General features: G+C 39.3%; 1 protein-coding gene across 1 annotated transcript in view; it reads left to right on the top strand.

Annotated features, from left to right (window-relative positions):
- Positions 1 to 17,420, top strand: part of LOC109925386 (adenylate cyclase type 2-like) — a 74,101-nt gene that overhangs the window by 29,795 nt on the left and 26,886 nt on the right. The window contains exons 3-5 of the mRNA XM_048608635.1: positions 1,956 to 2,067; positions 2,182 to 2,309; positions 13,118 to 13,276. Of these exons, the coding sequence (XP_048464592.1) occupies positions 1,956 to 2,067; positions 2,182 to 2,309; positions 13,118 to 13,276 (399 nt within the window). The remainder of the gene's footprint in view (positions 1 to 1,955; positions 2,068 to 2,181; positions 2,310 to 13,117; positions 13,277 to 17,420) is intronic.

Genomic DNA, 17,420 nt, shown 5'->3' with positions numbered 1-17,420 from the left:
TGTCTTAGTCTTAAGGATACTAGTTATCTTCTTGTTGATGAAAGTACAGCCCACGTACTGCTTTTCCAACTCACGGAGAAGTTTGATTTTTTCTTCCATCCATTTGTATGTCTTCCAACCCGGCTTGGATGTGTTCTTCAGGACCTCCAGACATTTCTTGTTGTGATGTTTGGCATGTTTGTGTCTTTCATGTTGGCCAAGGCCAATCTTCAAAGTGAATTTCAGTTTACATCTAGAGCTTGCGAAGCCTCCTGGCAGACTTGGACTGTTGGTGCCCTACATTTTGTGTTAAGGCACGCTATAGTGTGGTATTCCTCGCTCTTATCTCACATGGAGCATTTAGTGCAAAAGTTCTTGAACTGGTGTGACTTGGTCAGGTGCTCCCTGAAGGTCCCCAAAGTAGGATAGAGAGAATTGCAGGCTGTACAAAACAGACCATCCGTGGGATAGTGTATCACGACCTCCTGGGTGGTTGTTCTGTCAAACGAGGGCTCGATGATGATTGGTATGAATGTAGTTCACTAGTTCAGATGTTCTGCGCCCTACTGCTCATGTGCTTCTTTCTCCCGACTGTCGTATCTTCTGTTATAGAATGTTTGTGCTGTGATTGTCTGTTCCGTGGGATAGGTTGCCCACACGTCCTCTTTCATAACAGGGTTCTCGGCTTCTACGTCGGGTCTTGGTCTTCCAAACCTGACTGGACCTTGACTCGCGTAGACTATCAGTATGCGTACATCGAGTCATACCGTCATCCCCTCCATCTGTGTAGAGATGGATTCTCTGTTTGTGTGGCATCAGCACTTGTCATAAGTCACTACCACCAATGAACCTGCAAGAAGGTTTTTCTTCCAGGATGCATCCCAACCGACTGATGGAAGTCTTTCACTGGCTCCATATTTTGTCACTTTTTTTTTTGTTTGTGATACTCACTAAGTAGTATCGTGATCCATGCAGATCCAACAGCCGTCTCTCAATTTTTCTCAGTCACAATTAGCCAGCAATAGCTGACTGGGGAGCCAATGCTGTTACCAGCAGGAACCTTGAGGAGGAACCTTGTTCACTGCAGCAGACAAAATTGCGTCAAAACTACCGCAGCGGTAACTATTCAGGCATGACTCCCATGGGAGAACTGGCCACCAAGAGTCTTAGTAACTACTGCCACTAAACTATATTTCCTTAATTCCCACACATACACACATTTCTATACAGACAAGACACAGCTTTGCAGAGGTATAATGGATTTGAAAAAAAACTGGTAAAAAGAAAACAAGGTCAGGGGTTCAAATTCAGAAGACAGAATGGATTGACTTCTTATAGTTCCTGTAATTTCTTGTCAACAAGATTCAATCGTTGACCATGACAAAATGATGAAAGATCTTCAGTTCAGATTCAGATGGGAACTGTTAAGCATCCTGATAATTGAAAGGTTATCAGGCTTTTCAAACCTTTTCACTAAGAGAAGAAAAAGCTTTTTAATCAGCTTTATTTTAAGGACTTTTCTCTCACTGATGGAGAGAGAGAGTGGGAGATAGCATTGTCTTTACTAACAGTCCTGTCCACAATTGCCACAATTATGAACATACTGAAAAGTCTTCTTTTGTTTAGAGGCTGGTTGCTTGGCAACCTGCAGCACAGAGCAAAGAGTTGTTCCAAGTCTGTTTGTCCAAATAGTAAGCCATAAAATCTATCTCTTATCTCTTCTTAAAGGGGTTGGATTTTCTTCTTTTCGAAAATTATTTTCTTTTGCAATAAACATCAAATAATTAACAGTCTTCCTTGACTATCGACTTCTGTAAACAATAGGTAAACCATCTACTTTTTGACCTTTTAACTTGTTATTTCCAATAACTCACATGACAATTGCTCCTCAACCCAGTATTGTCCAAACAGTCCATATTTTGATTCACATAATCCACGAATATGTTTATAACTTTCAAATATTTGTTTTACTGCAGCATATTGTACGCTGACATTGTGGGTTTTACACGCCTGGCTAGCGAATGTTCACCTGGAGAGCTTGTGCACACACTCAATGAGTTATTTGGCAAATTTGATCAAATTGCAAAGGTAAGCAGCTTTACTGACAAACAGGGTGATACTGTGAAATTTTAGTGCTTAAGCATTATATGCATTATCTTGCATTTGTAATAACAATTGATTTTTACCCTTGATTTTATTCAGGAAAATGATTGTATGAGGATCAAGATTTTAGGTGACTGCTACTACTGCGTTTCTGGTTTACCAATATCTCTGCCAAACCATGCCAAAAACTGTGTTAAAATGGGGTTGGACATGTGCGAAGCCATAAAGTAAGTTAAATTTTCAAGTTCTTCTAGTTTTATAAATGGAATTAAATCCAAGTTTGTTCTCCAGCAGTAGTTTTACTACTGGAAGTATATATGGATCACTAATGTTAATCTTTGTTACAAATTGTAAGCTTGAATTCATGCTGAATGTTGATAGGAGGTATGTCATAGAGCCATAAAGAGTCATAGAGTCATACAGCATGGAGACAGACACTGACCAGGTTTCCTAAACTGAATTAGACCCATTTGCCTGCATTTGGCCTATATCACTCTAAACTTTCCTATTCATGTACTTATCCAAATGCCTTTTAAATGTTATAATTGTACGAGCCTCTACCTCTTCCTCTGGCAGCTCGTTCTATATACACACCAACCGCTGTGTGAAAAAGTTACCCCTCAGGTGCCTTTTAAGTCTTTCCTCTCTCATCTTGAAACTTTGCCCTCTAGTTTTAGACTCCCTACCTTGGGGGAAAGACCTTGGCTAGTCACCTTATCTATGCCCCTCATGATTTTATAAACCTCTATAAGGCCACCTTTAGTCTCCTGTGATGCCACTTTCAAGGAACTATGTACCTGCACTCCTTGGTCTCCCTGTCTGACCACACTCCCCAGTGCCCGACCATGAAGTGTGTAAGTCCTGCCCTGGTTTGTCTTACCAAAATGTAGAATCCCACATTTATCTGAATTAAACTCCATTTGCCATTCTTCAGCCCACTGGCCCAGTTGATCAAGATCCTATTGTAGTCTTAGATAACCTTCTGCACTGTCCACTATCCCACCAATTGTGGTGTCATCCACAACATATTAACCATACCTCCTATATTCTCATTCAAATCGTTTATGTAAATGATGAACAACAGTGGACCCACTACTGATCCTTGTGGCACACCGCTGGTCATGGGCCAGTCTAAACAACAGCCCTCTATACTACCGCCCTCTGTCTCCTACCGTCAAGCCAATTTTGTATCCAATTGGCTAGCACTCTGTGGATTCTATGCAATCTAACCTGACTAACGAGTCTATCATGCGGAACCTTGTTGAAGGCCTTCTTTAGCCCATGTAGACAACGTCTACCACTCTGCCTTCATCTGTCTTCTTGGTCACCTCTTCAAAAATCTCAATCAAATTTATGAATATGTACTTCTGTTTCGAAGGCTTCTTCCTTAAAACTCTATACTTTACATAGTAGATATCGATAGAAGTTATTGAATAAATGAGCTGAGAAATATACATTAAATTAGAATGAATTTTAGCAATGATGGAATGATACAAACCATTGGAACATCTTCAACATCTTCATAAAGCAATGGATTGGAAGTTTGATTTCCCCACATTGATAAACTGACAAACCCAGCTTTGTTTCACCGTGGTTTGGTAGTGGTTAGGATGGAAATATTGAATGAAGACCAGATACTTGCTTTAAGAAACAAAATTTAAAGCAGTATCCATCTTATATTGACCAATTAACAGTGATAATAGTAGTGGCTTACATCACATAAATTAAATGTTTGAAGATAACTCTAAATTCAGAAAGATAGTACACAATGAGAAGGACAGTATCAGACTTCTGGAGAACTTTGCCAAACTGATGAAACGGATGAGTCAGGATAGATGTAATGAAATGCTGAGAAACATGAAGTGATACATTTTGGAGGGAATAATGTGCAAGACAACATAAACTGAATTGTACAATTTTAAAGGGGTGCAAATCTCAAGATACTTAGAGATGCACATATACAAAACAGAACTAGTTGAGAAGACTCATGAGATGCTTACAAGATCCTTGACTTCTTAATTGAGGTATAAAATACAAAAGCAAGGATGTTATGCTAGCTCTTCAGAGAACACAGGTTGGATCTTAGTACGCATTAGGAAAGAAGCTATGTCTTTAGAGAGATGCAGAAGAGATTAACAAATATACTATTAGGGCCACAGAACTTTATTTAGATGGAGAGATTGGAAAGATCAGGTCTGTTTTTCCTACAGCAGAGGAGATTAAAAGATTGGATAATGGTATACAAAATCATGAATGGGCTTTGATCAGGTAAGTATTTTCTTTAGCAAAAGAGTCAGTAACCAATGACACTTGTAAATGTTAATGTTCAGTGAAATCTGGCATTACAAAACCACAAGAACTATATCATTCTCAATACCATGTATAACCTCACATTCTTTCAAACTCAGCTTTGGTATGTAGTATCTCTCCCTTTCTCACTTGGCCCTTGAGTTGTCTTCAATGGTAGTTTTCATCATGTTTCCAGATACTGTTAACAATAACAAGGCAAATGTGTATGAACCTTTCTAATGTGGTGATATCAGTCCTGAGGATGTACTTTTCCAGAATTTCTTTTCAACTGACCAATCAACAATTCCTGGAACATGAGCTGGTCCAACAATACAAACTCTCAGCTCTTTTGAATGTCTGAGCTGTTCACATCATATTTTATGTATTAAACACTGTTATCTTCTTTGGATATCCCTGCTGTTAGAGCTTCTGGAATTCTATATGCTTCTTACTACTGAACAGAAACCAATTCTTTTGAAGAAGTCTTTGCTGGTTTTCCCTCACATGAATGCTGTGTTCCTCTTCCTGCCCTGGTTTGCTTTCTCTTTTTGTCTGCATCTGTATGCTGACCTCCTGCTCCCTCAGTTCTGCTGCTTGTAATTTTTCTTGTGAATGGCCATCCTTCCAGTTGATGCTGCTTCCAGGTCAAGGGTTACCAGGTCACATAGATCAGCATTCCTTAATATCCAATAAAAGCACAAATGATCCCTTTAAAATTAATGCATCTGTTAAAAATTCCTTCCAAACATTCATAAAAACAATTACTTATTGTACTGACATTTTAAATAAGTCACAGGTTCCCCTTAAAATGTACTGCTTTCAGGTCAAAGTTCATCCACCAAACAGCAATCTGTTCCAGTCCCCAATTTGGCCAGTTCCAAGGCCTGGATCCTGACCATCCTGATCCCTGAACCTGCAACTCCTGATCCTGTAAACCTTGACCATACTGACTGCATTGAGAAAAACCAGGTTGTGGGATCATGATTTGACCATGTATTTGGAGCATAGAGGAACAGAACCATATCATTCTTTCTCATACCCTGTGCTGCCACAATTTTGATCCTTAATAACTGATCACCTGACTCTCAATCTTGCCTGCTCCTGACCCCCAGTCATTTTTGTACTTAATCTTTGATGCTGCTCACTCTTGATTTCTTTCTTTTGATTTCCCTCATTCCTGACTGTTGATCTTTCATTTCCCTGCACCTCATCTCCCAGTACAGCCCTCAGCTCCAAGCCCAAAATAACCTCCTGAATTGATCCCAGCTCCCAGCATTCAATCATCAGTCCAACACAGGCTCCAGTTCAGCACATGACCCAATTTCCAGACACCTGAAAGCAGCCTGACATTTAACTCTGATTGTGTTGCATTATAATTAGGCCTGAGATCTGATAGCAGAAGGTGTCTCAGGTATTATCATAATAGCAGGTGTGCAATGGCCAAAACTCAGGCAGATCAAACAATCAGTTTGACCGGATGGTTGCATGGTAGATTTCAATGACCACCTCTGTTTTGAAAAAGCAGAAATGTTGGCTAATTGAACAGCTGTATCATTTTTTATACAGAATGTGTAAAAGTGTGCTGACAATGTTAGCCAATGCAAAGGTGACTGTCTCATATGTAGCACAATGTTTGATACGTTAGGTGAAGAAAAAAAGTAGACTGCTTGAAGAAAGTGCTGACTATGACTGCTGCTGGCCTTTTTATCTTAATTACAAGTTCTCTTGCAGCTAATGTATAGCTGTTTGAAATGGTGCTGATTGTTCTTGGTCATTGTCAGATATGTATATCAGATCGTGTAGGTTGATGCTATAATGGAGGGGTTCAGCATGAAACTTTTCAATGGATTAGGCATGCCTTCTTTTGTCTTGGACCATTTCAATGATAAAGTAGTGCAGTTTTACCATTTTAAGAGTAACCCCAATATTAATTTTTAGATGACCTACTGCTGGCAAACATTAAATGGTTTATCACTTCCAGAGCTGGACTATTATAATGTCCCCATTTTATGTGTTTTGGTTAAAGAACACTTATAAGAGATGTTTCAAGCAAATTAGTAGAACATTTTACTGGGTACTCTGATCTCTGCAATAGAAATCCAAATATGTGTCCTATTATAACAAGCCCTCTGTTAGGAGCACTAATTAATAAAATCTGCCCTAACGTTCAAATATTTTTTGTTCTCAGGAAACATTCAGACCATTGTTATCTGTAGTAGTGATGTTGATCATGGAATAAGTGTCATAAGGATAATGGGCCACAATTTAACATTTCAAGTGAGGGTCAGCATCACTTGCTAATGTAGTGAAGTATCAACCTAGGATATGTGCTAGCTATTTTAGAGTGAGATGTGAATGCACAATCTGCTGGCGTAGAAGCAAGAGCACTATTGCTCAGTCAAGGCTGACATTGAAAGGAATGAAAGTGCTTTCTCTTACATTATCCATTAAATTGAAATATTGAAATACACAAAAACGGTCAATCTTAATAAAGAACTTGTAATATCTTGTGATGATAGTAGCATGTGATTGAAATATTTTTTGGTATGTGAAAACATTGTTGAATTATATATTTAAAAAAGGAAGGAGAAAATATACCATTTTGGAGCTTATTGTGTTATATTAGAAATTATAAAGTGAAACTTGTGAATGCTAAATTTGATTGTGCCTATTTGTCATACATTGTTGGACCAGATCTACTTCAAGGACCGAGACTCATCCAGATGTGTTCCTGGAAAATGTGATTCTGTTGTATCTCCTGTGGAGTCCTTCAGCATTTTCAGCAGTGTCATATTTGATTCCATTATTGTCGGACAGACAAACCAACTTTAGACCTTGCAGAGGTGCTGTGATTCCACAGTATGGCTGCAGTGTAAATCATGTGAGAACAATACGACGTATAATGTGTTATGCTCATTGTAATGTTCTAATAACCAGTGAGTTGTCAGGATTGATTGATTTTCTAGGTTAGTTTATTTAAAACAGCTAAAAAAATTACAATTTATGAAACAGACGTTACAGGAACCAACAATTTTTGCATATACTGCTTGCAAATCCAAAGCAGACTAACTCACGACATTATACTTAATACATTAAATCCTTAAAGGTGAACTCCTAAACTCAAGGTATACACACAATATAATGCATCAAGTATGTTGTAGTTAATTTTATCATTTGTTATCTAGTGTCCTGTAGCTGTAATTATATTGTACTTGGCTGGAATAAAATACTTTATAGTTACTTCTTTATAATTTTAGGTTTTGTCTCGATTTCAAATGATAAAAAAAATTCATAATGAAGGGTCCAAAATCATAGATACAACATTAAAGCAGTAAATGTTAATTAAAATGCAACCAGCTAGTCTGGCACACTTACAACCACAGCAATGAGCCCACCTTCTGGTCGAGTAAATACAGCAAGGTCTTCCTGTGCCTACCAGTGCAACTACACAGGCAAATAGCCATTCTACCCACTGTGGGAAGAGCTTCACTGAATCTAATGCCCTACATGAGTCTTCGTGAATACTCATCAAGGAGAAGATTTTCTTTGTGAGCGATACAGCAAAATCTTTCTCCATGTCAACACTTGCTGGTTCATGCACCTACAACATGGTAGGCAGCGTGCAGCTTCAGCTGTGAGCTCCAAGTTTGGTGCTTCTGTAGGCTCCACTTAGCCAGTTTCCTCTCCAGTCAGCTGTCCAGAGTCTGTGTGCAGTTCATGATTCCCAGACTTCAGGTCCCTGCTATGGTTGTGCATATGATATGACTTGCTAGTATCACTTCCATGTTTCAATTTGAATTTTTTCACAAAATAAGTAAAATTATAGAACAGTAGTTAAAGGACGGTGAGGCCAATTAAGGGTCAAACAAGAGACCTTCTGGTTAAAGCATTGTTCAGATATTAATCTGTTTTCATTAAACAACAGGATGTTGTCAATATGGTGAATCAAAAAATAGTGCTGGAAACAGAAATTTCATCAGTCTGATTGGAATGCATCCTAGAATACTGAGCAATACAGGGATGGAGATAGTAGAGGCTCTGATCACGATCTTCAATCCTCCTTAACTATTGAGTTCTGCAAGAGGACTGTAGGATTGTAAATTTACACACTTGTTCAAAGAAACAGAAAGGAATAAACCAGGGAAGTACGCAGTAAATCTAAAGTGAATTGCAATGAAACTTCTAAACACAATAATCTCAGACAAAGTTAAATGATACTGGAAAAGTATGTGTAAAAATAATTGACAGTGTGGATTTGCTGAAGTGAATTTGTTTGACAGACTTGATTGAGCTTTTTGATAAAATAACAGAGTTAATAGTGCTGTTGGTGTTGTGCATTTGAACTACAAAAAGGCTATTGATAGAATACCTCATAGTGGTTTGTTACAGCTGGAAGGCTTTTCGTCCATTTTAGAGAGCGTTTAAGAGTCAAACACATCGATGGATCTTAAGTTACGTGTAGGTAAGGATGGCAGATTTTTTTTTTTAATTCCAGAAGCTCTTTCACTGAATTCAGATTTCACCATTTGCCTTGGTGAGGTTTGAACCTGGGGCCCCCAGACATAACCTATATTTCTGAATTACTAGTCTAGGGACAAGTGGTGTTGTTATGAATTGCTAAAAAGTCTCAAAGGAATGAAACTGAACAGACCACCCAGTATCAATCGAGGCACAAGAAATGACACCGGCAAACTCAGCTCTGTTGACCCTGCGAAGTCCTCATTATCTTCGTGCTGTATTTAGGAGAGCTGTCTCACAGAGCAGTTAAGCAACAGCCTGACATAGTTATAATCACAAAAAAAATCTCACGGACCATGTCCCAGAAACCATCATCACCATCCTGGGTATATCCTTCCTCACCAGCAGGGCAGACCCAGTAGAGGTGGTGACACAGTGGTATACAGTCGGGAGGGAGTTGCCCTGCGAGTTCTTAACATTTACTCAGATCGCATGAGGTCTGATACATCAGATCAATGTTGGTATGGAAACCTGCTGCCCATTACTACATACCAGACCCCTCAGGTGATGGATCGGTGCTGCTGTTATTGAACACCACAATGGAGAAAGCAGTGAGGGTGGCAAAGGTGCAGAAAGTACCCTGAGTGGGCAAATTCAATGTCCATCACCAAGAGTGGGTTCAGCAGCATTGCTGCTGACCAGACTGGTTCAATCTTAATGGACATAATGACTAGACTGGATGTGTGCAGGAGATGAGGGAACCAACAAAAGGGAAAAACCATGAACTTGACTTCATCCTCATTAATCTGCCTACCACAGATTCATTAGCCCATGAAAATATTGGTAGGAGTAATCACTGCACTGTAATTGTGAAGGCAAAGATTCACCTCAGTGAGGATACCTTCCATTAATTTCTGTGGCACTGCAACCTTGCTAAATGTGATAGATCTAGAGCAAAGCTAGCCACTGAGTACTCAGCCTCCTTGAAGCATTGTGAACCATCAGCTGTAGCAGAATTGTACTCAAACACAATCTGAACCTCATGGCCTAGCATATCCCCCACTTTATTACCATCAAGCCAGGGGTCCATCAAACCCCTCTTTATTACTATCAAACCCCAGGGACAGCGCCAGGCATGTCTAGAAATGAAGTATTAATCTTGTGAAGCTACAAAACAGGACTATTTGCAAGCCACATAGCATGAAGAGGAAGTGACAGAACTATGCAATCGCGCCAATAATGGATCAGATCTAAGCTCTCCAGTTCTGCCACATCTAGTCATAAATAGTGGTGAATAATTAAACCTTTCACTGAGGGTGGAGGCACCACAAACATCCCCATCCTCAATGCTGGGGAGCTAAATGCATTAGTGCAAAGGAAAAGGCAAAAGCTTTTCAATTTCAGAAGTGCCAGTTGGTGATCTATTTTGATCTTCTCCAGATGCCCCTACCATCACGGGAGAAATCATAAACCAATCCAATTCACCTGTATGATGTCAAGAAATAGTTGAAGGCATTGAAGACCCTGACAGCATTCAGGCAATTGTATTGAAGACATGCTTTAGACTTTGCAATGCCCCTAGTCAAACTCTACCCATATAGCAATAACACTCAACTATGTGGAAATTGCCCAGGTATGTCCTGTACATAAGAAGCAGAAAAAACAAAGCTGGTTAACTATCACCCTATCAGTTTACCCTTGATCATTAGCACATTGATAGAAGATAATATCAACAATGCTATAAAGCAGCATGTTATTATCAGTAACCTGTACTCTGGTACTCAGCTTAGGTTCTGCTAGGGCTCTCAGCTCCCAAACTCATTTCCTTTTAGATCAAATATGGTCAAAAGAGCTAAACTCCAAAAGTAGTGTGAGAGTGACTGCCCTTCACATCAAGGCCACATTTGATCAAATGTGACATCAAGGTCCTCTTAAAAAAAACTGGAGTTAATGGGAATCAGGGGATAACTGTTTGCTGCTTGGAGTCGTACCTAGCAGAAAGGAGGCTGGTTGTGGTTGTTGGAAGTCAGTCATGTCAGCTCCAGGATATCTGTGCTGTAGTTCCTCAGTGTAGTGTCTTTGGCCAAAATACCTTCAGCTGTTCCATCAATGACTTTCCCTGCATCATAAGGTAAAAGATGGAGATGTTCACCAGTGATTGTACAATGGTCAGCATCATTCACAACTCCTCAGACACTGAAGCAATCTGACCAAATGCAAGAAGAACTTGATAATATCAAGGTTGAGCTGAAGAGTGGCAAGTAACTTTCAGGCCATACAAATACCAGGCAAGGACGATTTGCAGTAGGAGAAAATCTTAACTGTTGCCCCTTGACATCTGATGACACAACTATTATTGAACTCCCCGCTGTTAACATTCTGGGGTTACCATTGACCACAAACTGAATTGGAATAGCCATTGAAATACTGTAGCTACAAGAGCAGGCCAAGGACTAGGAATCCTGCACCAAGTAACACACCATCTGATGCCCCAAATCCTTTCCACTACAAGGCACAAGTCAGGAGTGTGATGGAATTCTCCCCTCTTGCTCTGATTATGCAGCTCCAACAGCACTCAATAAGCTTGACACCTTCCAGGGCAAAGCACTCTGTTTCATTGGCACCGAATCCACAACTATTTACTCCCTCCACCACAGACACTGAGTGGCAGCAGTATATACCATCTACAAGAATTTATCAAGGCTCCTTTGACATCACCTTCCAAACCCACAACCACTAACACTGGAAGGAAAAGGGCAGCCCCCGGGTTTGATTCCACCCTCGGGTGACTGTCTGTCTGGAGTTTGCACATTCTCCCCGTGTCTGCGTGGGTTTCCTCTGGGTGCTCCAGTTTCCTCCCACAGTCCAAAGATGTGCAGGCTAGGTGGATTGGCCATGCTAAATTGCCTGTAGTGGTCATAGATGTGTAGATTAAGTGGGTTATAGGGGGATGGGTCTGGGTGGGATGCTCTGAGAGTCAGTGTGGACTTATTGGGCCAGAGGGCCTGTTTCCACACTGCAGGGATTCTAAGTGCATGGCACCATTGTCGCCTACTAGTTCCCCTCCAAGCCACTCACAATTCTGACTCAGAAATACATCATTGTTCCTTCAGTATCTTTGGGTAAAAATTCTGGAACTACCTCCCTAATAGTATTGTAGGTATAGTTACACAAAATGGACTGCAGTGGTTCAAGAAGGCAGCTCGCCACCACCTTCTCGAGGGAAATTCAGGATGGGACAGGAAGTGCTGGCCGACATTGTTTGAATGTGTTACAACAAACTCTGAAAGCAGGTGGTGACAGCTAGCTATCCGCGATAATAATTGATAGAGCCTTTAACTCCTACGTCACTCAGATCTTTTTGTTAGTCTACTTGTGGTCTTACATTTTGTTGGCAATGGAAGTTCTGGCTGCATATCCTGCTGTGTCATTCCTTCCGATTTGAATGTTAAACATTTTTTCTGCCTCCAGCAGAGCTGAATAAAAAGCTTTTGATCATCAAAGGAGAGAAAGTCCCTCTTTACTTTAGAACTATATAACATGCCAAGTCAGATCAAACAGAATACCATATTGAAAGTCACAGTTTTTGAGGTTGGTGTAAAATTACAAAGTGACTAATGATGATATAATTTACATATGAATTAATATTTATTAAAATAATTACAAATGATTGGAGTGTAATGTTACCATCAGATCATTACTTCCCTAAAAGAATTTACATTCAGATGCAATTTGCACATGATCGTAGATAAAGGGGGCTATCTCAATAGCGATTGTTTGCTGAGTCCACTTCCAGGAAACACAAATGCAATGAATAAGTAAATTTAAAGTGAATGTTCTTGCAAGGTTGTGATATTAAGTTGATTTGGAAATTAGCAGCACTCCACAAACTAAATCAAAGTGTGCAAATTTGAGAGTTAGAATTGAAAACAGAGGTCTTAGCTCACTTGTGGTTAACCCTTGGGCTTCATCTATGTAACAAAACTGTGGATGGCTATATATGGATAACTTAGAGTTCAATTGCAGCACACAACATTATGTGGTTTCTTCAAAACATCAGCTCATAAATAAATAGCTGCGGGTGTATGAAAACAGAGGTGACCAATCAGCATCTCCTTATTTTCCACCCAGTAGTGAATATGAAAGTTCATTCTGCATTTGGTGAACAGCTCTGCCGTCGACTTTTCATCGTTAGAATCCTGTAACATTTAACCAGGGATTTACTTTTCATTTGATCTCATTCGAGAGTGAAGTTATTCATTAGTCATCTGTATCTTTTATTTTTAAGGAAAGTAAGGGATGCCACAGGAGTTGATATAAACATGCGTGTAGGAGTACATTCTGGGAATGTTCTTTGTGGAGTCATTGGATTACAGAAATGGCAGTATGATGTCTGGTCACATGATGTTACCCTAGCAAATCACATGGAAGCTGGAGGTGTTCCAGGGTAAGCAAATACACCACGATTTTTTATGTTTAAAATATAGCAATGCCAGATATATTCACCTGTGTCTATTTGTATCAATATTTGGGATAAGAAGTAGCAACCAAAGTTTTCTTAGAGAAATGTTATTTGCTATACACATGATCTGTCCTGGCTGATTTTCTTCCAAATGAAACAACTGCTTCAAAAATACTAGCCCCTGCAAACTCAAGTGTTAGGAAATTCATTTAATTGTTGCTGTCACTTGTTATTGCACGCTGCTTATTCGATATTGCAATGTTAACACAGTTTTCCTTCTCCTCTACCAACGTCAATCCACTTTTATGGTGCTGAATTAAAATTAAAGGCAGTTAGAGAGAGAAAATGATATTCAGAAGCTAAAGCCCGTATTGACATTGGAAGGCATATTGCTGCACTGAATGAGTGGAGCTGCAGCCAATAGTTTTTGCCAGTAGTAAAGAAAAAGTTATGCAAACCAGTCAACATGAGGGATACGTTTCGTGAAAGCAAACCTGTCTGTGTTGACTCAAATTGATAGAAGGATCATTTGTAGTTGACCGTCTTACATATGTGGTGCTTCTTACATAGGTAATTTGGTAATTAAAAGACTTCCTAAATGTCAATAATTATAATGTTTTACACTGTGCAATTGACGTATAGCAATGTATTAATATTAAATACTTATATGTGATTGAAAAATTGTTTATTTTATTGCATGTAAATTGTAATGTTTCAGGCACATGTACATTATCATTTTGACTGTAACCCAAAATAACATTGAATTTTATGGGTGTTTTACAATATCCAAAGGTGATACTTGATACTAACCAGCTTGTCATTCTGCCTGCCCACAATGGTGTGAAAGTTAAAGGAGCATTGCACATAAAGAAAGCAACTTTAACAAATAGCACCCTCACCTCCCACCTTTTTCACAATTTCAGATATTGGGATATCTGAGCACCCCCATAATTGAGCACTTAAGAGCTTCAGTGGTTTGGGAGCAGGAAGGTGGCCCCGGTTCCAAACCAGGCAGCAAGGACCTTAATACTGTGCCCAGTGAGGGCCCTGCCATGACATTCAATAAGACCTCTGTGACCATGGGTTTGACCATACTCTGGCTGTTTTCTTCCTCTTTGTACCATCCCTATAAATTTCACATCATCAGACTCTTACTCAAAAATACTGTTAAGGCTAATATCTGACTGATTGTCTGATAAACAGCAGTGACATTCAGAAGATTTTTTACATTGTTACTTCCCAACCCCACCTGGTTTTAGTGGTTAAAATGCACACCAAGTCACAGCCAAATGTTCTGCCCTACAGAATTCAGGCTGTCCATTTCACAGCTGAAGGTTAAGAGAGCCTGGAATCACATTGGTAGTATGAAACAAGAAGCTACTAATCACGTCTACCATGAAGTTTTTTTTAAGTTTAATTTAAATAGATTGTTCAGAAAAAGTAGTGGATATAATTTAATCACTTCTAAATTATTACTCATTATTTAGCCACCTGTCAAATACTATATTATCGCAAGAATTTCTTGTACCCGATTATCTGATTTATGGTTTATCAAAAAATTAAGCTGTCGTGAATGTGAAATCCATGTAAATATTTAACAAAAGGTGCATCTATTCCCAATGGGTGTTCTATCTAGCTCGTACATACCCAAGAAGCAAAATGCTTCCTTTTGTCACAGCGCCGGTCATGTTTACAACAGCTATATTTCAGGCCTGGCAGTCAAACAGGGAAGAATTATTCCATCACAGCCCAAGATCTTCTGATAAATCAGTACTCCCTGTGGTTGTCAGAATAAAAATAAAGACAGAAAGATGATGGTGGAAATATGAAATCAAAATATTAGAACCATTCAGCAGGTCATGCAGCACCAATGCAGGAAGAAGAGTTAAAGGCACATCTTTCTCTGGAAAAGGGCGATGTTACATATGAAAAGTTTTTAAAGATGAACATCAAGGAAAAGCAGGACCAAATCACAACAACCCTGCTCTTGCTAGCAGTTTTGATGACTATTTCCTGGTTGGATTTGAGATAACAATGTACTTTATGTTCAGATAGAAATAGATTTGAACGAATAATGCGTTACAGATTGTATCACATTAAAAGCTCTTAATATAAAGACCAGGTAAAGATAAGAGACCCGAGGGAGGGGTCCAGGTGGATCAGGAATTTTGAAGACAAAGGGCGGGTCCAGACCTGCTGAGCTTTTCCAGCAATTTCTGTTTGTGTTTCTGTCAACCCAATACTCTCTGAGAGTCTGACACCATGACAAATGTCAGCAGCTGTCAGAATCACTGTAATGTTTCCTTTAATTTTAAGTTCCAATCAGTTTGAAGTATTTTGCATGATATATCTTTCGGACACAATTATACTGCATTGCACTTATCTGGTGCCTGCAGGCTAATCAAGTTTGTGAGTCAATGGGAAGTGATCTAACTTAATAGCCCAAAGCTCGATATTATCCAAGTGTTGCTGCATTTGGCTGCAGATCCTTCTTGGTCCATGCAGTACATCTAGCTTCTGGTGCAGTGGACAATAGCCAAGTCTTCCTCAGAGCAAAAATTAAGGGGCTCTTTAGATATTTAAGATAAATGCTTCATTCTATGATTGTCTTTCCAGGAGTAGTCCAATAGAGCCCAGAATAATTCGTTTCACTTAGTCTAATGGATTCAGAACAGTGATGTGTTCCAAATAAACCAGGAAATCAGGAGGTCCTGGAATAGGAGGCTGGGAGGTCGGGAACAACAGAAATGCAGCACAGCTGAGACCCAGCAATTTCTAGCAAGTTTTACTGATCTCCCAGAGGAGTTATCACAAAATTCCCATGAACGACAAAAGCTTAGGCATACGCTCCCTTTTACAAAACAAAGACAGTAGTGAAGCACTTCCAGTTTTCTTTGTAACAATATAAAGTAAACTGATAGAATTCAATCCACTTCAGGAGTAAGAATCTTGTAATAGCACAACATAACTAATTTCATTGGGATTAATGAATTATTTTTTGTTTATTAAATATTATATCTGACAGTTTTGTGGTCTATGTTTCATAGAAATTGTGGAAACGTTGAATTTGTGATAAATTCTGCAAAATCTATTTTATTTAATTTAATAATTTCTGCAATATTACAAAGTGAAAGGCCATTTAATAAAATCAAGGGAGAAATCAATCATGTGTATTTGCAAAGATTTTTAATGTGCATCAAGAAAACAAAACAAGTAAAGCCAGAGATCGTAAGATGATCAGGCATAAAAGCAGAAGTAGGCCATTTGGCCCACCGTGTCAGTTCTGGAATTCAATGAAATCATGGCTGATCTCATAACCTTAACTCCACTTTCCTGCCTTTTCCCCAAAGCCCATGCTTCTGTTTCTAATTGAAAATTTGTCCGTCTCAGTTTTGGGAATATACTTCACAGCCTAGCCTTTAAAGTATTCTACAATATAGAATTCTACAGAATCACTGCCCCGAGAAGAAATTCCTCATTATTGCCATTTAAATGGACAACCCCTTACTCTGAGATTATGTTCTGTGGCCCTAGATTCTCCCATAGTGGGAAATGACTGTCAGCATCTAACTTGCCAAGCACCCCAAGGATCTTACATGTTTTAATAAGATTACCACCCATTCACCTAAACTGCAAGGAATACAGACCCAACCTACTGAACCTCTTCACATAAAATCTCCTTGTGCCCAGGATTACCCTAGTGAATCTTCTCAAACTGGTGAATCTTCTCTGGACTGCATCCAGTGCCAGTATATATTTCCTTAACTAAGGGCACAAAAACTGTTCATAGCATTCTAGGCTTGGTCTGACCAGTGCCTTGTATTGTTTCAGAAGACTTTTGTATTTTTACACTCTATTTCCTTTGAAATGAAGGCCAACATTCATTTTGTCTTTCCTATTACCTGCTAAGCTTGTATGCTAGATCATTGTGAATTATACACAAGGATAGCCAAACTCCTTTTCTGCTTTCTGTGGTCTTTCTCCATTAAGTAATATTTAGAGATAGCAGAAACTGCAGATGCTGGAGAATCTGAGATAACAAGGTGTAGAGCTGGATGAACACAGCAGGCCAAGCAGCATCAGAGGAGCAGGAAAGCTGACGTTTCGGGCCTAGACCCTTCTTCAGAAA

Source organism: Rhincodon typus, chromosome 2, assembly GCF_021869965.1.
Source record: "Rhincodon typus isolate 14 chromosome 2, sRhiTyp1.1, whole genome shotgun sequence".
Classification (NCBI taxonomy): domain Eukaryota; kingdom Metazoa; phylum Chordata; class Chondrichthyes; order Orectolobiformes; family Rhincodontidae; genus Rhincodon; species Rhincodon typus.
Note: the sequence above shows the minus strand (reverse complement) of the source record. Positions and strands in the feature narration are given on the sequence as shown.